General features: G+C 41.2%; 1 protein-coding gene across 4 annotated transcripts in view; it reads right to left on the bottom strand.

The window, feature by feature from the left end:
* The window catches only part of sun2 (Sad1 and UNC84 domain containing 2), a 106138-nt gene that overhangs the window by 9322 nt on the left and 71263 nt on the right, over positions 1-25553 (bottom strand). For all 4 annotated transcript variants that reach the window (XM_043680020.1, XM_043680018.1, XM_043680021.1 and 1 more), the window contains exons 13-17: positions 21855-22017; positions 19425-19664; positions 18940-19024; positions 11064-11179; positions 7231-7398 (exon numbers count right to left, since the gene is read on the bottom strand). In XM_043680020.1, the coding sequence (XP_043535955.1) occupies positions 7231-7398; positions 11064-11179; positions 18940-19024; positions 19425-19664; positions 21855-22017 (772 nt within the window). The remainder of the gene's footprint in view (positions 1-7230; positions 7399-11063; positions 11180-18939; positions 19025-19424; positions 19665-21854; positions 22018-25553) is intronic.

Genomic DNA, 25553 nt, shown 5'->3' with positions numbered 1-25553 from the left:
AATTTGAAAGCTGGGTACAGGATTAAGGATAGGATTCTTGGTAGTGTGGAGGAACAGAGGGATCTTGGTGTGCAGGTACATAGATCCCTTAAAATGGCCACCCAAGTGGACAGGGTTGTTAAGAAAGCATATGGTGTTTTGGCTTTCATTAACAGGGGGATTGAGTTTAAGAGTCGTGAGATCTTGTTGCAGCTCTATAAAACTTTGGTTAGACCGCACTTGGAATACTGCATCCAGTTCTGGTCGCCCTATTATAGGAAAGATGTGGATGCTTTGGAGAGGGTTCAGAGGAAGTTTACCAGGATGCTGCCTGGACTGGAGGGCTTATCTTATGAAGAGAGGTTGACTGAGCTCGGACTTTTTTCATTGGAGAAAAGGGAGGAGGAGAGGGGACCTAATTGAGGTATACAAGATAATGAGAGGCATAGATAGTCTCTGGCTATCAACTCTATTTCCCAGGTCAGAAATGACTAACACGAGGGGTCATAGTTTTAAGCTGGTTGGAGGAAAGTATAGGGGGGGGATGTCAAAGGCGGATTCTTTACACAGAGTTGTGAGAGCATGGAATGTGTTGCCACCAGCAGTTGTGGAATCAAGTTGTGAGAGCATGGAATGTGTTGCCACCAGCAGTTGTGGAATCAAGGTCATTGGGGACATTTAAGAGGCTACTGGACATGCATATGGTCACAGAAACTGGAGGGTGCATACATGAGGATCAGTGGTCGGCACACCATCGTGGGCTGAAGGGCCTGTTCTGTGCTGTACTGTTCTATGTTCTACCCCAGACCAACACCAGCACCTCCATATCACCACTAGATCATAAGATAGAGCAATAGAATTAGGCCATTTCAATGATGACTTATATGTTCCCCATTCTCCTACTTTCTCACAGTAACCTTTGATCCCTGTACGAATCAAGACCCGTTTCTGTCTTAAATACACTCAACAACTTGGCCTCCATGCCTTCCGCGGCAAGGATTAACCACCCTCCAGTTTAACAAATTCGTCCTCATCTCAGTTCTAAAGGGTATCCCTTCACTCTGAGGCTGTGCCCTCAATTCCAAGTCTCTCGACAAGTGGAAACATCTTCTCATTTCCATCCTATCCAGGTGTCTGAACGTTCTGTTAAGTTTCAATGAGAGTTCGCTCATCCTTTCTAAACTCGATCAAATACAGACCCAGAATCTTCCACTGCTCCTCATATTATGAGCCTTTCATCCCTGGAAGCATTCTTGTAAACCACCTCTGGACTTCTTCCAACACTAGCACATCCTTCCTTAGATATGTAGGCCAAAACTGCTCACAATGTTCCAAATGCAGTGTGACCAGAGCCTTATACAGCCTCAACAGAAGTACTGCTACTAGTCTGCTCTTGTATTAAGAGTCCTTTTGAAATGAATGCTAACATTGCATTCAGCCTCAAACGCCAAAGAACTGCATGCTAACTTATGGAATTAATCAACTCCAACCTCCACACTAACTCTTGACCCACTCCAATTTGTTTATCAGACCAACAGATCCACGTCAGATAGCATATCACTCCTCCGTCGAACATCTTGACACCAAGAACTGCTATGCAAGAATCCTACTCATTGACTACAGTGCAGCCTTCAACACCATTATCCCATTGAGACTGATTACTAAACTTCGTGATCTCGGGCTAAGCCCCACTCTGAAATCTTTGCCTGATGAAGGGCTTGTGCACAAAACGTCAATTCTCCTGCTCTTCGGATGCTGCCTGACCTGCTGTGCTTTTCCAGCACCACACTCTCGACTCTGATCTCCAGCATCTGCAGTCCTCACTTTCTTCCAGGTTATAGTCCAACAGGCCTATTTGGAACTACTAGCTTTCAGAGCGCCACTCCATCAGATAGCTGACAGCCCGGTGCTGTGCAATTTTTAAACTTTGTCCACCCCAGTCCAACACAGGTATCTCCACATCAGAAATATTAAAGTTCTAGTCAAGAATAAAAAGGAATCATAGATGCAGAAAACTGATGGAGCAACTGAATCTCTTGGAGAGTATACAAAAAAAGTAGGGGCGCTCTTACGCAGGAAATCAAGAAGGCAAAGAGGGGATATGAGATAGCCTTGGCAGATAAGGTTAAAGATAATCCAAAAAGATTCTACATATACATTAAGAGTAAGAGAGCAACTAGAGAGAGAGTAGGATCCCTTAAAGATAAATGAGGTTGTCTTTGTGTTGAACTTTAGGAAATGGGAGAGATATTAAAATGAATATTTCACATCAGCTTTTACTGTTGACAAAGAAAAGGAGGCTAGAGAACTCAGGAAAATAAATATCAATGCTTTGAAAACAGTTCACATTACAGAAGAAAAAGTGCTGGAGATCTTAAAAAAAACTAGGTAAATTTCCAGGACCGGATCAAGTGTATCCCTGGATGTTGGTGGACGTTAGGGAAGAAATTGCACAGCCCCTAGCAGAAATATTTGTATCATCTATAAAAGGGGAAATACTGGAAAGTGACTAATGTTGTGCCATTGTTTAAGAAAGGCTGGAAGGAGAAGCCTGGAAACTATAGACAACTCAGTCATTGGTGATGGGTAAGCTTTTGGAGGTGATTCTGAAAGATAGGAATTATGCAGTTGGAGAGGCAATTGATTAGGAATAGTCAGCATAGTTTTGTGCAAGGGAAATAATGTCTCACAAACCTGGGCGGCATGGTGGCACAGCAGTTAACACTGCGCCAGAGACCCAGGTTCAATTCCCTCCTCAGGCGACTCTGTGTGGAGTTTGCACATTCTCCCAGTGTCTGCGTGGGTTTCCTCCGGGTGCTCCGGTTTCCTCCCACAGTCCAAAAATGTGCAGGTCAGGTGAATTGGCCATGCTAAATTGCCCATAGTATTAGGTGAAGGAGTAAACGTAGAGGAATGGGTCTGGGTGGGTTACACTTCGGCGTGGACTTAGAACATAGAAAAATACAGCGCAGTACAGGCCCTTTGGCCTGTTGGGCCAAAGGGCCTGTTTCCACACTGGAAGTAATCTAATCTAATCTAAAACCTGATTGAGTTTCTCGAGGAAGTAACCAAAACTTCTCAAAACTCGGTAACCAAAAAGATTGATGAGGGCAGAGTGGTAGACAAGGTGCCACAAAGTAGACAAATTAGTTAGGGTAGGTCACATGATTTCAGGATGAGCTTGCCAACTGGATACGAAAATGACTTTATGGTAGAAGATATAGGATGGTGTTGGAGTATTGTTGTTTGGACTGGAGGTTTATGACCAGTGGTGTTCCACAGAGACCAGTACTAGGCCCACTTTCATTTGTCATTTATATAGATGACAACAAAAGTTTGCAAATGACGCCAAAAAAATTGGTGGTATAGTGATTATCTAAGATTACAAAGAGATCTTGGTCAGTGGGCTGAGGAGTAGCAGATGCAGTTTAAGTTTGATGAAATGAGGAATTACATTTTGGTAAAACAAACAAGGACATGACTTATACAATTAATGGTAGGGCTGGGTAATCTTATAGAACAGGGAGACCTAGGGGTTTAGGTAAATAATTCTTTGAAGCTTGTGTCACACGTAGACAGTGTGGTTAAGGCAGCATTGAGCATGCTTGCCTTCATTGCTCAGACCTTTGAGTGTAGGAGTTGGGACATAATTGTTGAGGTTGTACAGGATGTTGGTGAGACCTGTTCTGGAATAGTGTGTGTAGTCTTGTTGTCCTGTTATAGGAAGGATATTATTAAACTGAAGAGGGCTCAGAAAAGATTTACCAAGATGTTGCCAGGAATAGAGAGTTTGAGATATAAAAGTAGATTGGAAAGACTGGGACTTTTTTCACTGGACACAAGAAACTGGAACACGCGCACACAAAAACCCACATGCACACATATACATATACGTTTGTGGGGTGAATTTGTACTTGCAGAGTTACATTGTACTTTGTTCAAAAACTGCATGAATTCATGTAAGACTCTTAACTCACATTTTAGATTAGAATCAATCTAAACATTATGGCACAGACAGAACATGGGGGGGCCAACACCTTCAACATATTATCTGGCTTACACCAATTGTCACAGTTAACCTGAGAATGTAACTTTTAAAAAAGGTTTTGTGATTTACATATGAAAGAAGTAAAACTATCATGGTATTCGAACTGATGAAAGACTCAAACAATCAAGGTATTTTTCAATGTATAATTTCAGTTACATCACACTGTAAACTTCTGCTATAAATTCTGTGTCTTACAATTGTGTACTCCACTACCACCTGATGAAGGAGCAGCGCTCAAAGCTAGTACTTCCAATTAAACCTGTTGGACTATAACCTGCTGTTGTGATTTTTAACCTTGGGATTGGGTGGGTTTTATCAGAAGGTCGCACCAAATCTTAGCAGTGTGGTTGCTCCACTGACTGACTTACTGAAGTGATGGATGGTGGACTATCAGAAGGCATTTTACAGCCTAAAAGCTGTGTTAAGCACTGTTCCAGTATTAGCCATACCCCTAATTTCCCAAAACCATTCAAGATGGTTATTGATGTGAGTGATGTGGCTGTTGGTGCAGTACTCTTACAAGACAAGGAGATGATACTGGGTATTTTTCCAGAAAATTGAATACTCAACAGAAATATTACATAATTGAGAAAACCTTGAGCTTGGTGTTGGCATCTCAACATTACAGGCAATATAAATGTTGCAATGTGTCTATGACAATAGTATATACTGATAATAACCCATTAAAGTTTTTGGAGAAAATTAAGGATAAAAATTCCAGACTGTTTAGAATGACTATTATTGCAGCCATTCAATTTGAAAATTATGCACTTGGTAGGAAGAGAAAATGTAACTGCCAATATGTTGTCGTGACCTTGAAGAAAAACAGAGGGGTTCGCTAACAGGAGTAAACTACCTGGAATAGAATGTAGTAGTGAATGTTTGCATATCGTGTACTAATAGAGGAAGACGAAGTTTTTAAAATGAAGCCAACTTGATGGTTCATTTTTTTTTAAAAAAGAAAGAGGTGTGATTATGCCGACACTTTAAAAGGTTGTACTGTCTTTTTTTTGATGACAGGTTGTAAGGCATAGGTGGAAAACTGAAGATGACTTAAGTAAACAACTAATGAAGCCTTCATGTATTTTCTTTAAAGGTTGGAACAATGGAGGTAAACTGGGTGTGGCCAGCTCTCTCAAAAAAGCTGGAGGGTCAGTGAATGCCTCTTGGCAACTTCACTCTGAATCTTCTCTTGATGTTTCTGTCCTGAATGGGAGAACAACATGTAAGAATCTATGTCTGAATTTGCCTTTTTGCCAAGGGATGTTGCTAAGTTGGAATAGTTAATTAGTAATAGGTATTGCATCTATTTTTTAGTTAAGTTTTCCAATAGTTAAGTTATTCTAAATTCCTCTCTCTTTTGTTTGTATTTAACAATGGCGTTTAATTTAATTGTGTTTTGCTTAATGTTGAGTCGTTTGATCAGTCACATCACATCTGGAACACGGCACTTCACATCTGCCTTCAAAACAAGAAAAGGTTAAAGTCTAGCCCACCTTAAAATAGTTTGAGGGGGTCTGGTCTGGTGCATTATATCGTCATCACTTTTCTCTTCTGATGTCTTGACATGCTTCTCTGTCTCAAATCTTCTGGTTTTATATTTGTGTGTGTTTTTTTTTAAAGATAACGCTATGTGATGGAGTTCTGACTCCCTTCTTGTCGTCATTATCATTATTGAAGGTATGAGTATGGTTGGGAGAAGGAAATGTGCTGATAACGATGAATAGATCTAAGTGTTGTATGGGAAATACAAAGTATCAGACCTGTGCTAACACTTGTTACGTTAGATTAATTTGGTTTGATTTGATTCCATTATTAATCTATTTGATAATATTTTAAAAATATTGTAGAAACATATTGAAAGGGTTCTTATGACACAATGGTTGTGTCCTCACCTCTGGAATCAGAGTCCTAGTTTCAACTCACATGTGCTTCACAGGTGTAGAAGGACACATCAGCAATGGTCTGATATGTCATTACACACCTGTGGAGTAGGGAGTTGAAACTAGGACTCTGATTCCGGTGATGTCCTTACCAGAAGGTTTGAGTTCAAGTCCCACTTACTCTGGAAGTGTGTTATAACATATCTGAACAAGTTGGTTAAATAACTAAAGACACACTGCTGAGCTTGAAGGTCTATGTTCAAATTGACCTGCCTCGGAGATGTGTTGTGGATGATTTTAAAAAAGTATATGAAGAGAGACTGCTGGAACAAAAGAGTAGTAGGTGGAAAGGAGACATATTACATACTATAAACAAAACTTGTTATTAAGAAATGTATTAGAGATGTGTTTCACACATTACTACTTGGTTCGGGATCATTCTTTTGCCCTCTTTGATACTGACATGTATGCACAACAATGTCTGTTTGTATCAATGAATTGGAGATGCCAGTGTTGGACTGGGGTGTACAAAGTTAAAAATCACACAACACCAAGTTATAGTCCAACAGGTTTAATTGGAAGCACTAACTGATGAAAGAGCGTTGCTCCGAAAGCTATTGTGCTTCCAATTAAACCTGTTGGACTATAACCTGGTGTTGTGTTATGTTTGTATCAATTACTTGTCTACCCCCTCCAATTCTCCTTCCTTCACATCTCATGCCTTTCCTACACCCTAACTTTGTATTTTGATACTCTGTATTGTCTGTTTTTTTCTCCCTTTTCAACTATTAAGGTTGTCACTGCTTCTATCATATTCCTTCTTATCAGCCTGATCACCCCCATCTCTTCGTGCTTATATCTACCTGTTGAAACCATCTCCACATTTCCTTTTAATGCATTTTATGGTCATTTTTCTCATCTCCTTTCAACTGTATGATTCCCACTTCTTTCTCCATTCCTCTATGTTTCACTCCTCCGCAAGGCTGGTAATTACCAAAATTAACAGAAACGGAAATCTGACTAGTGATACATTCTGAAAGAAAATAGTCTACATCTTGGTGTATGTTCAAACACTAGTCTGCACAATTAAAATACCATCTCCCTTGGGAATTAGACGATGGTTTGTTAATGACTAATAACCCATAACATATGTGGAGACCATTAACAATAAAAATGTGTGATTGGTTTAAATGGCATCACTCTTAATATTTCAACTAATATCTAAACATCCATTGCCCAGTGACTCAGTAGACTCCAGTCAAACTGCAATCTTCTAAATTCATGAATATATGTGTTTACATTTTACCCTGTTTTGCTTACGTAAACAGAGAAGTCACGTGGTGCACTGATGATTGATCCACGCAGAGCAATAGACCTTGGAATGTGCTCGAGAGTAAAGGAGGTGGGTGTGATCCGGGCAGCAAGCTGGATAACAACATTTCCTTGTGATCCTTTAAATGCCCAGCAGTTCCCTGGATGAACATCTGGCTGCAGGAGAGAACAAGACAAAGATGATGAGCAAAACTACTGCAGTTTTTCATTAAAGGTTACTTCATTCATACTTTTATGCACGTTGCCTTTCCCTAGCTTCAGGGGAAAAAAAAAAATCAAATTCGGGCATTAAGTGAATTTGCTGATGTCTCTATGACCTTTGACTACTCGTACTAATATACAACAGCCAACATAAAACGCCCAAAGGTTTTTCAGAAGAGTATTATAAAGCAATATTTGACACACAGTTATATTAGGTGGAGATATTGGGGATTGGGCAATTGCCAAGTGGCATTACTGCTAGACCTTTAACCAGAGAGGCGAAAGTGAGGACTGCAGATGGCTCCTGATGAAGGGCTCCTGCCTGAAACATCAATTTTCCTTCTCCTTGGATGCTGCCTGACCTGCTGTGCATTTCCAGCACCACTCTAATCTTGATTTTAACCAGGTAACATTCTGGGGACCTAGGTTCAAATCCTTGGCAGATTGTGGAATTTGAATTAGACAAAACTGGAATCTGGACTTGTCTTGTATTGACAAAAAAAAAACCCACTAGTTCACAAATATTCTTCAGGGAAAGAAACTACCATTGTTGCGCAGTCTAGCTATATGTGACTTCAGACTCTCAAATATGGTTGACACTTAACTACCTTCTGAAATGGTCATGCAAACCATTCAGTTGTAACAACTGCCAGAAAGGAAAAAAGGAATGAAAATGGACAGGCCACGTGGCCTCAAGGTAGGCACGAGAAGAAACCAAAGCAAAAACAGCCGTGTTGACTCTGCAAAGTCATCCTAATATCTGGGGGCTTCTGCTAAAATTGAGAGAGCTGTCTCACAGATTAATCAAGCAACAGCCTTTTTGTTTATGCATTCATGGGATGTGGGCATCACTGGCTGGGCTAGCAATTATTGTTCAGAGGGCAGTTAAGAGTCAACCACATTGCTGTGGGCCTGGACTCACATGAAGGCCAAGACAGGGTAAAAATGGCAGCTTCCAGATGGGTTTTCTGAGAATCAATAATGGATTCAAGGTCATCACAACATTCTTAATTCCAGATTTTTTGTTGAATTCAAATTCCACCTTTTACAACAGCAGGATTTCATGAGGAGCTTTGAGCCATCAGCAGTAGCAGAATCATACTCAATTTACAACCTCACAACACAACATATCTCCCATACTACCATTACCAAGCCAGGAGATTAACTTTAGTTCAATGAAGAGTGCGGGAGGACACTCTTAGGAACAGCACAGGCAACCTAGTGAAGCCACAACTTGTGTGCCAAAAAGCATAAACAGCAAGTGATAGATCTGATTCGTTAGTTATGGCTCTGTCTAAGCTTCGCCATGGTGCCACATTCACTTGAGTGATGATGGACAATTAAACAACTCACTAGAGGAGGTGGCTCCACAAATATCCCCATCCTCAATGATAGAAGAGCCCAGCACATCAGTGCAAAAGAGAAGGCTGAAGCTATCACAGCAATTTCAGCCAGAATGCCAGTGGATGATCCATCTCAGCCTCCTCCAGTAGTCCCCAGCATTATAGATGACAATCTTCAGCCAATATAAATCACTACACATGATCTCAATAAATCATTGGAGCACTGGACACTGGAGAGGATATGGGTGCTGACAACATTCAGCAATAGTAGCAAACATTACTCTCCAGAAATTGTTGCTCACCTAGCTAAGCTCTTCAGGTACAGCTACAAAACTGGCATCTACTCGACAAAATGGAAAATTGCCTGTACACAAAAAGCAGGACAAATCTAACCCAGCCAATTATAACCCTGTCAGTCTACTCACAATTATTAGGAGTGCAATGAAAGATGTCATCAACAGTACCTGCTCAGCAACGCCCAGTTTGGGTTCTACCAGGGCCACACACCACCTAACCTCATAGCCTCAGTTCAAACATGGACTAAAGAGATGAATTCCAGAGGGGAGGTGAAAGGCTATATTCGACAGAGTATGACAACAAGGACCTTTTAGTCAATGGGAATTGTGGGAAAACATCTCCACTGGTTAGTGTCATACCTGGCAAATAGAAAAAGGGTTGAAGTTGTTGGGGATTAGTCATATCAACTAATGGCTAATCCCCAATTTCTCTGCAGGACAGTATCCTCAGCTCAACCCTTTTTAGCTGCTTCATTAATAATCTTCCTCCTCATCAGGTCAGAAGTTGGGATGTTGGTCGATGTTCAGGGCCATTCACGACTTCTCAGAGATCGAAGCACTCCATGTCCAAATGCAGCAAGACCTGGATAACATCCAGGCTTGGGCCAACAATGCCAATCAATGATCATCTCCAGCAAAAGATAATCTAACCATCATCTGTTGACATTCAATGGTGTCACCACTGCATCTCTTATCACAGTTATCATTGGCCATAAACTGAAGTGGTGTAGCCAGACAAATACAGTAGCTACAAGAGCAGGTCAGATCCTAAGAATACTGCACCAAGTAGCTGGCTCCCCAAAGCTGTCCAGCAACCATAAGGTACAAGTCAGGAGTATAATGGAATGTTCCCCATTTGCCTGGATGGATGTAGCTCCAACAACACTCAAAAAGCTTGACACCATCCAGGTCAAAGCAGTTCATTGGCGCCACCTCCACAAACATGCACTCCCTCCACCACTGATTCTTGGGAGCAGCAGTTTGTATTATCCACAAGATATAGTGCAGAAGTTCACTAAAAATCTTTAGATACCATTTTTCAAACACATACCCACTATCATCCAGAATGTCATGGGCAGCAGATAAATGAGAATAACCTGCAAGTTCATCTCTGAGCCACTCACCATCCTAACTTGAAAATATATCATTCCTTCACAGTCATTGGGTCAAAATCCTATAATTCCCTCCCTAATGGTATTATGGATCTACCTACAGCACATGGAATGCAGAGGTTCAAGAAGGCAGCTCACCACCACATTCTCAAGGGCAAGTAAGACAGGAAATAAAAGCTGACCTGTCCCACAAATTAATTTTTAAAAGTTGAACGATTTATCTAAAAAGTAAATTATAAGGAATTGCTGAAAAGGAGATAGAGACATTTTTTAAAAGGAGAAAATTCCAGAGTTTCAGGAACAAGTAGCTGAAGACACAAGGTGGAAAGATTAAAATTGGGCATGTTCAAAGGCACTGAACTCTCACAGCTGGAGTAGATTATAGTAGTAGAAAATAAGGCAACAAAAGGATTTTTTATAGGCAAAATGAGTTGAGGAAACCCATGCTTAAACATAAGCTCTGCCAAATTTTTGGAATTTCACGGAGGTTGGGAGTGGGAATAAAGATTACCCCACAAGTGTTACTTGAGGTGGGGGGGGGGGGGGGGGGAAGAAAGGGGAAAGTCATGCAGTTGACAATGTGGATATAAAGAATGCATTTAATGAGCATCTCATCATATGGTGCAGTAGTGAACCATATCCTGAACAATAGTCAGTACACTGCAAGCAAAAGCACATTTCAACATTTTAACTAGTACTGAGCTGCAAATCTTAGCTCAGTCACCAGAGGGGAATTATTAGACAGGATTTCAGCTCCTCATCACTATCAAAGACATTGCTGGAACCTGCAAGTGTCTAGGGTCATTTACTCTAGTAGGAGTTGGCACTTTCAAGACAAAAGATAAGGCTTCAGTTTGAAGAATGTATACCTGAATGACAGCTCTTGGAGACTGAGAAAAGTACCACAGTGGAACTCCAAACAAGCTAAGCAGAGCTGTCTTAGTCTCAAATGTCTCGGAGCAGCGTGTACTTAATACACTGGCACCTACACAAAGAAACACAAATACAAATTACAGAAAAGCAAGGGCATTAAGTTTGCAGGTACATTCTTCAAAAAAACATTTACATTTAGACACTAAAGCAAAATTCTGACATATTCAAATGAGGTATTCAAATACAGCTGTACGTAAATATAGTGACTTATCACATCCTTAGTGGTAACTTTTTAAAAATCAGGCATTGTTATTTTGTAGAGGTAGTCACAATCAAACCATTGTATACTCATTTCAGTCACTGCACCTCAAATGATTCACAGTGTGAGATTCTTTGAGATGCAATGACCAATAACTGTAAATCTTTACGAAAACTGTCATTGCTAGATTTCCCCCAGATAGTATATTTCCTAAAACTCCTGCAAACTTTAATGTAGAGCTACAACATTGTGAAGAAATCAATACCTCAGTTTTCCTGTTCCATTAGCTGAGTATTCTTTTGATGAAAGATTTAACACTGCTGTCTTCTCTCTTTGGCCTTGTTCCTCAAGCCTCAGCATGCACTGCTCCCTCCTTCAGGCCTGGCCTAGCTGCCCCGCCCATGGACCTAGCCTCAATGCTCCCAGGGCCCTGGCCTTTGCCTTGCTCTTCAGGTCCCAATCACCTTCAGTAGCCTCTCAACCAACCAGCAATAAATGTGATAGAGTGCCACCTTTTATCAGAGGGACAGTTTCTCACAGATTCTTTCCATTTCACTTACCAGGGGTGTCATTATTTTCATTGGCATTTCTATATTTCTATATGTTTTAGAGGCAATCTGCACTGATCTATTCTGAGCTTTGGAAAGGTCTGTTTGAACATTTTAAAGACCACATTTTTACTTTTTGATATTTTTGATTGTGGACTGAAATTGAAAAAAGACTGCTTTTTTAAACCAAAGACATTGTAAGTCATGTCCATACTGTTGCTTTGTTTAAATAATAAGTAGGCTTTTAGCAAATATCAGGGAAGAATACAGTGGTTACAGATTAGTTTGTGGAGCTGTGACCAGCTGTGGATGCTGAAATAACTCCTCGAAGGCTGGTATCCCATCACCAAGTCACCCTTTATATACATGTGCATTGTACATAGAACCGGTCCAGCTAGCTCAGAGCCTACGAGAGTGAGCAATACCCCTGACACGTCCATTTAAATCTGTCAGCCAGAGCTCCCAGTCTGGACCAGGTTAATAGCCCCAATCAAGGAACTCATATGCTAGGAGGTCCACCTGGATGACGCTGTCCAAACGCAGATGACAAAGGGTATCAGCTCGACAACAACCGTCAGATTGGCTGATGGTTAGCTGAACAGCTTGTGGATGTGAACATAGTAATCTGGAGACTTCTGCCAGTTACAGAAATGGCAAACAGTGTGTGTGACTGTCCACTGATAAATTAGCTATTTTCAGGATTTGAGTATATTTTCTCTCACCATTTGATGTAAGCAGTGGCCTTTAACCAGTAATTAGAATCAAGAGTAGTTTTATTTGTCATTTCTGCCACATACAACTGATACAGCAAAAACAAAACAGCATTCTTCCAGGACCAAGGTGCTACACGGACTGCACAAACTACACAATCAAACACAGGGCGGCATAAAGTGCATAAGGGCAAAACATGCAGGACAGCACAGTAATTCATGACACATGAAGACAATATGCACAGTGGTGTTCAAATTAGTGTAATAAAGGAATGATAATTAATAGTGTTGCTGCTAGAACAATGTTCTAAGTCGTGCAAAGAGTTTCAGATGGAATAGAGTCTGATCATAGTGTCAAGGAACCTGATGGCTCGGGGGTAAAAACTATTGCAGTCTGGCTGAGAGAGACCAAATGCTCCGATATCTTCTGCCAGATGGCAGGAGGGAGAAGAGTTTGAGTGAGGCACATGTGGGGTCTTCCACAATGCTCTTAGCCTTTCAGATGCAGCGTGTGGTGTAAATGTCTGTAATGGAGAGAAGAGAGACCCAGACGATCTTCTCAGCTGTCCTCACTATCCTTTGTAGAGTCTTAGGATCCATGATGGTGCAATTCCTGAACCATGCAGTGATGCAACAGCTCAGGGTACTCTCAATGAACCCTCTGTAGAATATGGTGGGAGGTGGGCTTTCCTCAACCTACATCGAAAGTAGAGATGCTGCTGAGTTTTCTTGGCTATGGAGCTGGTGTTGAGGGATGAGGTGAGATTCTCCACCAGGTGGATGCCAAGAAATTTGGAGCTCTTCACAATCTCCACAGGGGAGCCGTCGATATCCAGTGGAGTGTGATTGCTCCATGCCCTCCTGAAGTCAACAACCAGCTCTTTCATTTTGTCCACATTCAGAGACAGGTCGTTGACCAGTCCTTTAGCCGCTGCACCTCCTCTCTATATGCTGACTCATTGTTCCTGCTAATGAGACCCACGACAGTCGTGTCATCAGCAAACTTAACGATATGATTCGAGCTGTGCATCACCACACAGTTGTGTGTTAGCAGGGTGAACACGGGACTGAGCACACAGCCCTGGGATGCTGTTCCCAATCCAAACGTCCTTTTAGAGGTTTACAAAATTATGAGGGGCATGGATAGGGTAAATAGGCAGAGTGAGAGGGGAAAGGTATAAGAGAGACCTAAGGGGCAACTTTTTCACGCAGAGGGTGGTACGTGTATGGAATGAGCTGCCAGAGGAAGTGGTGGAGGCTGGTACAATTGCAACATTTAAGTGGCATTTGGATGAGTATATGAATAGGAAGGGTTTAAAGGGATATGGGCCGGGTGCTGGCAGGTGGGACTAGATTAGGTTGGGATATCTGGTCGGCATGGATAGGTTGGACTGAAGGGCCTGTTTCCATGCTGTACATCTCTATGACTCTATAACGGAAGTCTCCCAGTCAGGAAGCCCAGGATCCAGTTACAAAGGGAGGTATTTAGGCCCAGCAGGCTCAGCTTTCCAATCAGGTGCTGAGGAATGATAGTTTTGAATGCAGAACTGAAGGCACATTTTCAGTAAGTGTGCCAATCACTGCATCTTCGGAGAAGAATTTTAAAAAACCTGGAGATAAGTGGGTAAAGAATGGAAAATCCTGACAAAAAAAAAAAGGATTATTTCAGCGAATCCTGCGGACTAGTGGTATTGATCTATTACCCCAGTCTAATTTTTCCATCCACCTGTCTGGGGATTGTACGGGTTAGAATCTTAACTATTAAAGTTAAATGTCAACAGTTGTTTGCCTGTCGTTAAGATCTATTTGTAATAAATAGTTGTTCTCGATAACCTGGTCCATGTTTCTGTTCACCTGGATCTTTCCAACAGGCAAATTGGAGGCTTTGTATACTTTGATAAACCTTCTTTTAAAACTTTTGTGAATAGCCATGTTTGATTTCCAATGATTTTTCGTGGCAGTGAGGCATGTCAACATCTCATCTACACATGCGGTGTTAACTTTATATATTTCTTTTTATTTTATTCTTGGTGACTGTTCCTTTCATAATACTTAAGTGGTAGTATTTTGGCAAAATTCTCCCAATTGCATCCCATAGCTTTGGCAGAAAACTGAATAAATAATCAGTTTATTCATTGCAAAATTAACTATTGTCTGAAATAAGTTACAAGACAAGAGAGAAGTTTTATGGTGTTTAGTCAAGGGAGGGTCACATAATTCCCCTTGCTAAATATGATTCAAATGAATGTGTTTCAAGTATACAATCAAAATCTTACAAACATAGGAAATAGGAGCAGGGGTAGGCCTTGGAACCTACTCTGCCAATCAATAAGATCATGGTTGATCTGATGGTGGCTTGAATTCTGCTTTCTTGCTTGTCAACCCTAACATTTCATTCCTTTGCCAATCAAGAATCAAACTTAGCCTTGAACAAATTAAATGACACAGCCTCCACTGTTCTTTGAGCAAGTGAATGCCAAAGGCCCACACACTCAGTTCTAAATGAGTGACCTCTTATTTTTAAACAGCATCCCCGGTTCTAGCTTCCTCAAGAGGATGCATCCTGCCAGCATCCACCCTGTCAATTCTCTCAGGATCTTGCGTTTCAATGAGATCACTTCCCATCCTTCTGAATGCCAGTGCTACAAGCCTAGCCCACTAAATCATTCTTCACAAGATCGCACTCTCACCCGCCCCCCCACCCACCCCCAACCCCAGGAATTAGCTTAACGAATTGCTCTGAGCTGCCTCTAATCCAATTTTATCCTTTCAGTATAAGACAAAAAAACTGTACAGTATTCCAGATGTGGTCTCACTTCATTACTTTTGGATTCTATTCCTTTTGCAATTAAGTATTTTCTTCCTAATCACTTGCAGCACCTGCAAATAAACTTTCTAAGATTCATAGAGCAACACCACAGTCCAGCCACGGTCACTTTGCAATTATGTTTCTAATCACTCTGTCATATCCATTCATTTCTATCTGAATGATCAATTCATTGATGTTTTTATGAATGTTACATGAATTCAGGTAAAAAGTCCTTATTTTTGCCTTCTTATCATTTTCTGTAATTTGATTTTGTTGTACATGTATACTCTTATACTAGTATGCTCTCTGTTACTGGCTCACTCGCTTTATTGTTACCAACATTACTTTGCAATTTTACCTCTTTCTAACTTTCCAAATTTCACCAGTACATTGATCACAGCATACTTCAGGTGAAGATTGTCCCAGTAGTCCTGGGAAAGAGGGAGCTGTACAATCAGCAGGCAGAAGCGTTAGTTTATCTCATCAGGCAGAAAATGCACCTTACTGTACATTAACTTTTTGCATAAAAGCATAAATTTGTAGGACTAAAGGGAAAAGGCTGTCATCCATTGATAGCTCTTTCAAACAGTTATAAATGGACAAAGAACAGGAAGTCCTAAACAAAAACAAAATTGCTGTGAAAACCCAGTCCTGAAGAAGGATCACTAGACCCGAGCTGTTAATACTGCTTTCTCTGCATAGATACTGCTGGACCTGCTGAATTTTCCGAGCAATTTGTTTTCATTCTAAATGGCCCTTTGTCTTGTATGATTCTATATTCCAAAATTTATCAAAGGTAATTTTTCCATTGTGATTATATGGAAAGAAATTCCTAAATCTAGAGATCCTCTATCTAGTTCTTTACTTTCTCCAGCAAAATCATAAGATGGGCTCCCAACTGCTGAATCATATTTGGTTCTGTAGATATCCGCACCAGCTTTTTCTAGCTCATTTCATGGGGGCAGTTTGATGTCTTGGATCTTGAGCAACCTCAAGAAATGGTCAGTGTCCATATGCAGCAAGACCTCCACATAATTCAGGTTTGGGCTGATACTTAGCAAGTAAGATCTCTTGGAAGAATGCACCAATCACTCAAGGTTTGACACCAGCAAAGACAAAAGAGCCTGCTTCCCACAACCGGCTGAGATCACACTCCTTAGTCTCTACCCTTGACCAAGGCATAGTTACCCTCAGGTTAAACCACCTTCAGTTATCGCTCACTGATGAGAGATAAGTCTATGGTCCAGTCTGACTATGGTGATTTTTCTTTGAGAGCTCTTGAGGCACAGTAATAGTGTTCCTACCTCTGAGCCAAGAGGCCTGGGTTCAAGTCCTACCTGCTCCAGAACTGAACAGAATAAAAGGATCAAAACAGCCTGCTTGATTCGCACACCATCCCTCACTTTCCTGATTTTCTGTATTGGAGTTGAAATAAACTACTGAGCTATTTTGTACAATGATGGTCCAAAATCAACCTTCCTCTGCACACAAGCAGTGATCTTGTGATAACACTTATCTAGTGATAACACTAATCTAAGACCATCTGCAGTAAAGGGTAGCCTTGAACTAGCTCGTTCCCTAACTTGGGGTGCTTTAAATGACCATCTGCATTCACTCTTGCAGTCATGCTGTTGGTTTCAACTGTATATTTCTTACTCCATGATTAATTATGACATTTGCTCACTGTGATGTGACAATTAGTGATACCCAGTTAAATATAAGAAGTACAAGCATCTTACCAATAATATAGGACGTTTCACAACTATGACTGATTTTTGTGATAGGCAGAGGGCCAGAGTGTGTGAAAGATGGGAGCAACAAATATGCTGGTGCGATATGCCATCAGTTGGGCTGTGGTGATTCCAGTGCAATGATCTGAAGCAGTAAGGAATGATTCCGTTCCTCACAAAGATTTTTGAGGGACCTCATTCAGTTGCTGCAGCAAGTACACTCAGATTCCTGGAATGCTTTGACGTAGCCGTGTAAATGAATAATCCACCTCCTTGAATAGAAGGCTGTGAAAGCTTGCATCAGGCACCAGACTGGTGAAAACATTAAGCATTGAGCAACATTCCCGAAACATCATAGAGATCTCTACAGCAGAGCAAAAGGCTATTCATCAGCCCAACATGTCCCAGTCAAACACCACTATCTGAGTATTCTAATCCCATTTTCTGGCACTTGGCCCATAGTTTTGTATGACTTGGTATTACAAATGTACAATAAAATCAGTCCAAAGATGTATAGGTTAGGTAGATTGGCCATGCTAACTTACTCCATAGTGTCCAAGGGTGTGGAGCATAGGTGGACTAACTATGGGAATGCAATGTTACAGGATAGATGGGGTGGGTCTGGGTGGGATGCTCTTTGATGTGGATTTGTTGGGCTGAATTCCCTGCTTCCCCACTGTAGGGATTCTATGATTCTCTGAAACACATCTTTAATGTTATGAAAGTTTCTGCCCCTACCACTCTTAAAAGCAGTGAGTTCCTGATTCCCATGACCCCTCGAGGTGAAAAAAGTTCCTATTCACAATCCATCTGCCTCTTCCCTTAAATCCATGTGTACTGGTCATTGATCAGTCTATTAAAGGGAAAGGTTTCTTCCAGTCTCCCCAATCAATTCCCCTAATTTTATACATTTCAATCATGTCCCCTCTCAATCTTTTCTGCTGTAAGGAAAATAACCCCAGTCTGGCCAATCTTTCTTTGTATTTACTGTAGTATACTAAAAGAAAAAGGAGTGGTGTCTCCTTTATAGGTTGCATTACCTCAAGAGCAAATGCAGATAGTCAATAAAGCAACCAAAAGTTAATTAAAGAGCTTGTTCAAGGCCACCATTTACTGCAAACTGTCTTGGATAAGTGTTATCCAGGGACTGTGTGCAGGGAAAGGTGATAATTAGATCATCATCATTTGAGTGTGTTCAAACAAGCCTGCAAGTTGTTTCATTTGAGCAGGATGCACTTAGTCCATCTGTTCCAGTGATCTAACTTGCAACATTATAGCTACCTTCTCAATAACTTTATGCCAGATGTATAACCAATAGCATTCATCTCACTTGAAAGTCTTCTTTGTACCTCCTTCAACATTATCTGCAGAGTGCTATTCCATAAGGCAGAACGCCAGCCCTCCCTTCCTTCGAGGGCTTCCGTAACATGCACAAAGTAGTTAGTTCCAAGATTGGTAACCATTGGCCTGCACTGTCAATGGCATTTCAAGGCACAGCATCTGTTCCTTAAATCGGATGCCAGTGCATTACACAAGGAGAAGTCAATCATTCTTTAACTATATAAAGCTGGTGAACTCTAGTGAGATCTGCATTATGCATGCTTGATACATGATATGCTTTTGCCCTTTCAGGTACATTGCCAGTTCTTTCCCCCGGTTCGCCTTTTCATTTCCCTCTAAAATGTGTTCCATTAGAAAACTCCTACATTTTGGTACACAACAGCAACCCACTTTCAATCCTGTTTTATGTAGAAGCTCACTGTAATCTTACAGGCTCTGAATTGCCATAATTAGGAAGTTTATTTCTAATATTTACCAGCAGACTCCAGTGCATAATCCACCAGTCCTATCTGATCAGCACTGTATAGCTTCAGAGCTCGTTGCACAATATTTTCAACTTCCTGTAAACACAAAAGGGAAAGAAGATGTCACTATGTGACAGAGAGAAATTGGTGTAAAACACAGCCCTCAGACTTACAAGCAATTAGAATGTTAGCAGGTAGTGCTTTTTCTACTATCCCCTAGCTTCACGCCTGTATTAAATCAAATAAAAACAGACAGACAGGAGAAGTGACTACCAAATACTTCGTAGTAGAGCAAGGCAGATTTTTTAAAAAATCAGAAAAAAAATGCTGAAAATATACTAGGTTACCATCTTGTTCATTACTTGTATATTACACCAGGTATTTTCCACCATATGAATCAGCCCACCCCACCACACAAGACAAAAATAAACAAGCACTCCATGTTGTTGTTTGTGCTTTGCCCAAGATTCATAAACGTCCAACTTGCCCTGTTTACCTTTGTAATTGCTCCTCCAGCCAAAATGGCTTTGACATTGACTGAGTTCAGCTCTGCTGTTTGGATTTGATTTTGTGAAAGATCAGCAAGGACCTTCTTCTCCAAGTCATGACGTAGGGCTTCCAGATCTTTATGAAGGACAAGCTGGGATATTAGTGCTTGCTCTGAGGATATAGGTGTGCTGTCATGTGATGAACCAAAGAGCATCCTGTGGACCAACTGGACCACTTCTGCCTCCACCTAAATTCAAAACAAAATTAATACTGAAGGGTCTAATGTTTTTCTTTGCAGAGTAAGAAAACTCCACAGACAGAGTCTGCAATCTGTGCAAATAAATACATTAGCATGTATTCTAAGTCTTATGGTCCCTTTATGCAACATACCTGGTCTGACACAGAGTGAAAAAAGAATTAAGGATTAAGTGAAAGAGGTGGACCATCATCCCAAGTCAAGGTCCATGAAGCATCATTTGAGATCAGGAATATGGAAATTACAGCTTTATACAGTGCTGATGTTGATCAAAACAGAACCATCGATTATCCCAAATCTCCCCATTTTCTTCCATAAAAGCATACATAAAGAGGAGGACAAAGCTATTCTGTCCTTCAATCGTGTTCCACCATTAAAAATGGTCATGGCTGATAATCCAACTCAACACCCAGTCCCTTCTATCTCCATACAGCCTTTGATCCCTTTAGTTCTAAGAACATCTCCTTCTTGAAAACATTCAATGTAATGGCCTCAATTGATTTCTGCAGCTAGGAATTCCACAGGCTCAGCACACTAGGTGAAGAAATTTCTCTATTTTAATTTTAAATAGATTGTCCCACATCCTTAAACTGGACCCCCAGGTTATTGGGAATATCCTTCCTGCATTAACTCTGTCTAGCCCTGTTAGACTTCTAAGAGACCTCCCTCATTCTTCCAAAATCCAGTGAATATAGTCCTAACCAATACAGTCTCTCTTCATAAGTCAATGCTGCCATCCCAGGAATCAGTTTGGTAAACTTTTTCTCCTCCCTCTGTAGCCAGATCATCATTCCTCAAATAAGGAGACCAAACTGCACCCAATACTTCGGATGTCACCTCACCAAGGTCCTGTTTTAAATGTTTTCTCTTCTTCATCAACTTTTCTTTTTAACTATAGCCAGACAATGATCTACAATAAAACAAAAACAGAAATTGATTGAGGAACTCAGCAGATCTGGCAGCATCTGTGCAAACAGAGTTCATGTTTTAAATCCAGTGAATCTTCTTCAGAATTGGATCTCAAAATGCTAATCTGCTTTCTCTCCACAGATGCTGCCAGATCTGCCTAGTTCCTCCAGAAATTTCTGTTTTTGTTTAAGATTTCTAGCATCTGCAATTCTTTTTTATTCTAATTATCTACCAATGGCTTCTCCTCACAGCCCAGCACCAATTCATCTGATATTCTCCAAGGATCTTACCCTTGGCAAATTCCTATTTCCCACCTGCGTGCTCTCCCTCGGCATCTTTTTTCCACCTTTAATGACAATACCCAGCATTACCTCAACACTAGCTCTTCGCCCACCCACTGCTTCTAAACAATGTCCTGTACTGGATGAGCAAAATAATCTTCACAATTAAATATTGAGAAGATCAAAATCACTGTCCTTAGTTTCCTAGCTACTGACACCATTCCTCCGTCTGGGAACAGGTACTGTACCAATCTCTCCACAACTCAAGCATTGTATTTGATGACAGTAGTTTCTGATCACATATCCATACTGTTACCAAGGCTCTAATTTTCTAATCTTGCTCATTGGAATTCATCTGTTGCTAAAATACTCAATGTTTTTGCGACCTTTAGACTTGATTATTCCAACAGTCCTGGCTAACCTCCTGTCTTCCATATGCCATCCAAAACTCAGCTGTTCATATATTGACTCATTTACCCATCATACCTGCATTTACACCAGCTCATTTAAAATTCTTAACCTTTGTTTTTAAATCGCTCTATGCACTTTCTTCTGTCTCTCTCCCTCTCTGCAACCTCCTCCAATGTGGCCTATTGTACTATTCCAAAACCGGAATTCTGTTCCTAAACCTCCCCACTCCTTTTGCCTCCATTAAGATGATCTTTAAAACTTACTTATTCCTTTAACCAAGATTTAATTTGTAAAGCCCTTGAACATCAATGTGGGATATTTTAATCACAAAGGTGCTTTATGAATACAAGTCGTTACTATTACTGATGTTTTAAGAATTTTAATCACAGTTAAATTTAATCTAACTAAGAACTTATGACATCTCATCCAAATCTTCTTACTAAAGGATTTCTTTACCATACAAAAACATTTTATACTTTAGCCCTGTTGATGAGGCTTCTATTTCCATTTTAGAATGGGCCACTTCACCACTTTTCATATGTTTCAGTTTAATAAAAGCAGTAGCTATCTGATGACTCACCATGTCCTTCACACTTTCAAGTTTGCTACTCAATGTTTCCATGTTTGATGCCATGTTCCTTTGTGCAGTACGCATGTCCATCAGCTCAAGCTGGGTTTGGCCAACCTGCTCTTTCAGTTGGCTTAGTGCAGAGAGGAGTGTTTGCTGCTCATCATTCGCATTACTGAGGACAAAAGTGAGAAATCATCATGAAACACAACTAGTCTAAACAACTTGCAGAGAAACTGCAGGGTTTTTTTTTTTAAACTGGATTCTAAAAACAGACCAAAATAAAACTGCACTACTCAGTGGGTAAAGGTTCAGACGGTCTCAGTGAAATTCCAGTTCTCAGCTTGCTGATCCAATAGGGGACTTGTGCTCAAGGCACAGAAGGGAAAACTTAGCCAATGATATCTAATAGGCTTGGACAGAGCATGACAGGCAAGAGTGCGCAAATGCCAGGAGTTGAGCCAAGTCTGGGACTTGAGGCAATTGGGGAAGGGGGACATTGCTGCGTGTTGTTCTGTCCACTGTCACAAGGGGCTGCTAGTTAGATCTTAAGAATGGGCCAAAGTGAAAACCAGGCTTTAACGAGGATGGTAAGCAGCAATAAAGTAAGAGTAAGATAAGATCTTTTTACTCCCCCCTAAATCTGCTAGTTGGGAAAAAGGGCAGTCAGTGGATTGGTATGCTCTTCCTACCAGATGTGAGTCTTCAGGGATCAGTCAACTGTCCCGGTGACTATGTTTACAAGAAATGTGTCTGACTACAACTACTCTCAGACCGCATGGATTGTTTGGAGCAGCAGTTGGAAGCACTAAGGAGCAGACAGGAGGCAGAGTGTATGATAGCTTCAAGGATGTGGTCATATTGCAGGAACAGTCAGGTAAATGGGTGACTGACAGGAGAGTCAGGTAGTGCAGGAGTCTGTTATGGTTATTCCCCTCTCAAACAAATATACCATTTTGGATACTGGGGAGAGGGGGAAGGGGGTGGAAATAGCCTCTCAGGGAAAAATGGCAGCAGTAGTCAGGTCTGTGGTGCCACAACCAGCTCTGCTGTAAAGCAAAGTATGGCAAAGTCCAAACGTGCAGATGTGATCAGGGACTGTCTGGTCAGGGGCACAGACAGGTGTTTCTATGGCCATGAAAGAGATTCCAGGATGGTGTATGGCCTTCCTGGTGTAATGGTCAAGAATGTCTTGGAGTAGTTGCAGCAATTTCTCAAAGTGGAGCCTGAGCAGCTGGAATACATTATACACATTGGTACCAACAATATTGGTAGAAAAAGAGATGCGGTCCTGCAAAGTGAATATGAGGGGTTAGGCAGCAGGGTAAAATGCAGGTAGTAATCGCTGGATTACTCTCCTGGTGTTAGTGAGAGAAGAATAGGAGGATATGGCAGATGAATGAGGAGCTGGTGGAGTGGGCAGGGATTCAGATTTTTGGATCACTGGGATCTCTTCTGGGGCAGAAGTGAGGATCGCATGGGTTGTATCTGAATTGGAGGGGTAGCAATATTCTGGTGGGGAGATTTGCTGGAGATTTACTCAGGAGGATTTAAACTAGTCTGGCAGTGAGTTGGGACCCTGGATGACCAGAGATATTGAGTCACTGGTAAAGAAAAAGAAGTAGTATGTGTCTGGTAAAGGCAGCTGGGATCAAGTGACTCCCTTGAGTACAGGGGATGTAAGATTACATTTAAGAGGGGAATCAGGAAAGCAAAAAGGGGACATGAGATAGCTTTAGCAGATAAGGTTAAGGAGAATCCAAGTATTTTACAAGGATACTAAGGATCTACAGAGTACCTTAGGTGCGAATACAGGCATTTAAAGATCAAAGAGACTGTGTAGAACCACAGGAGATAGAAGAAATTCTGAATGAATATTGTGCATCAATACTTACAGCAGAAATACATAGAAGCAAGGGAACTCAAAAAAAAAGTGATGTCTTGAAAATAGTCCACAGTTCAGAAGAGAACGTGCTGGAGGTCTTAAGATGGACAAAAGTAGATAAATCCCTGGGACCTGATCAAGTATACCCCATGATATTGTGGGAAGCTAGGGAAGAAATTGTGCGGAAGAAATATCCCTAGCAGAGATATTTATAATCATCAACAGCCAGAAGACTGGAGATGGATAATGTGGTGCCATTAAGAAAGGCTGCCAGGAAAAGCCATGGGATAAGACCAGTAGGCCTGACATCAGTGGTGGGCAAGTTGTTGGAGGGGATTCGGAGAGACAGGATTTACATTCATTTGGAAAGACAGGAACTAATTAGGGATATTCCGCTTGGAGTGGGAATCCATGTCTCAAACTTGAGTTCTGTGAAGAGTGTCCAAGAAGAATGAAGACGACAGAGCAGTAGATACTGTCTATATGGACTATAGCGAGGCCTTAGACAAGGTTCCGCAGAGGAGATCAGTTAGTTCACATGGGATCCAGGGAGAGCTCGCCAACTGGATACAAAATTGGCTTGACATTAGGAGACAGAGGTGGTAGTAGAGGGTTGTTTTGCAGACTGGTGGCCTGTGACTGTGGTCCCGCTGCTATTTGCCATTTATATAAACAATTTGGATGGAAATATAAGAGGCATGGTTATTAAGTTTGCAGATGACACCATAAATGGTGGTATAGTGGGCTGTAAAGGTTATCCAAGAGTACAATGGGATCTTCATCAACTAGGTCAGTTGGCTAAGGATTGGCAGACGGAGTTTCATCATAGAATCCCTACAGCATGGAAACAGGCCATTCGGACCAACCTGATCCTTTGAAGAGTAACCCATTCCCCTACCCCATTACTCTACATTTACCCCTGACTAATGCACCTAACCTGCACATCCCTGAACACTATGGGCAATTTAGCATGGCCAATTCACCTAAGCTGCACATCTTTGGATTGGAGTTTAATTGAGACAGGCAGACAATCACTGATAGATATGATGGCGAAGGCAGCATTGGCACCCATGCCTTCATTGGTCAAAGCACTGAGCACTGGATTTGGGACGTAATAGATGGCTGTACAAGACATTGGTAAAGCCTCATTTGGAGCAATGCATACAATTCTGATCACTGTGCTATCAGAAGAATGTTATTAAATTGGAAAGGGTGCATAAAAGATTTGCAAGGCCGATACCGAGGCTGGAGGATTTACATTACAAGGCAAGGCTGGGTAGGCTGATCCTAGTACTGATCCTTGTGGCGCAACAGCCTCCAATCACTCAAACAACCTTCTATTATTATCCTTCATGTCCTACTACTAAGCCAGTTTCTGATCCATCTCACGAAGTTTCCCTCAACTCCTTTTTATCTTCCTGATCATGTGGGACCTTGTCAAATGTTTTACTAAATGTATATGAAGTGAACTTCCTTCATCCACACACTATCACATTTTCAAAAAATGTTAACAATTTTGTTAGGTATGACTTCCCTCTCACAGAGCCATACGGACAATCCTAATCGATCCATTCTTTTCCAAATATTAATTCTCTCCAGTAGTTTCTGTATCAGTGATGAGAGACTCACCAATCTGTAATTTCTTGGTTCATCTTTACCACCCTTCTTGAAAAGTGAAATGACATTAGCCATCCTCCAGGCCTTTGCCATTTCCCCCATGAACAGAGAAGAATTAAAACTTTGTGTTGGAGCCCTTGCAATTTGCTGCCTCACCTCCCACAGCAACCGGAGATGCAATTCATCTGGGCCAGGGGGTTTATCTGTTG

The sequence above is a fragment of the Chiloscyllium plagiosum genome, chromosome 39 (genome assembly GCF_004010195.1).
Source record: "Chiloscyllium plagiosum isolate BGI_BamShark_2017 chromosome 39, ASM401019v2, whole genome shotgun sequence".
NCBI lineage: Eukaryota > Metazoa > Chordata > Chondrichthyes > Orectolobiformes > Hemiscylliidae > Chiloscyllium > Chiloscyllium plagiosum.
Note: the sequence above shows the minus strand (reverse complement) of the source record. Positions and strands in the feature narration are given on the sequence as shown.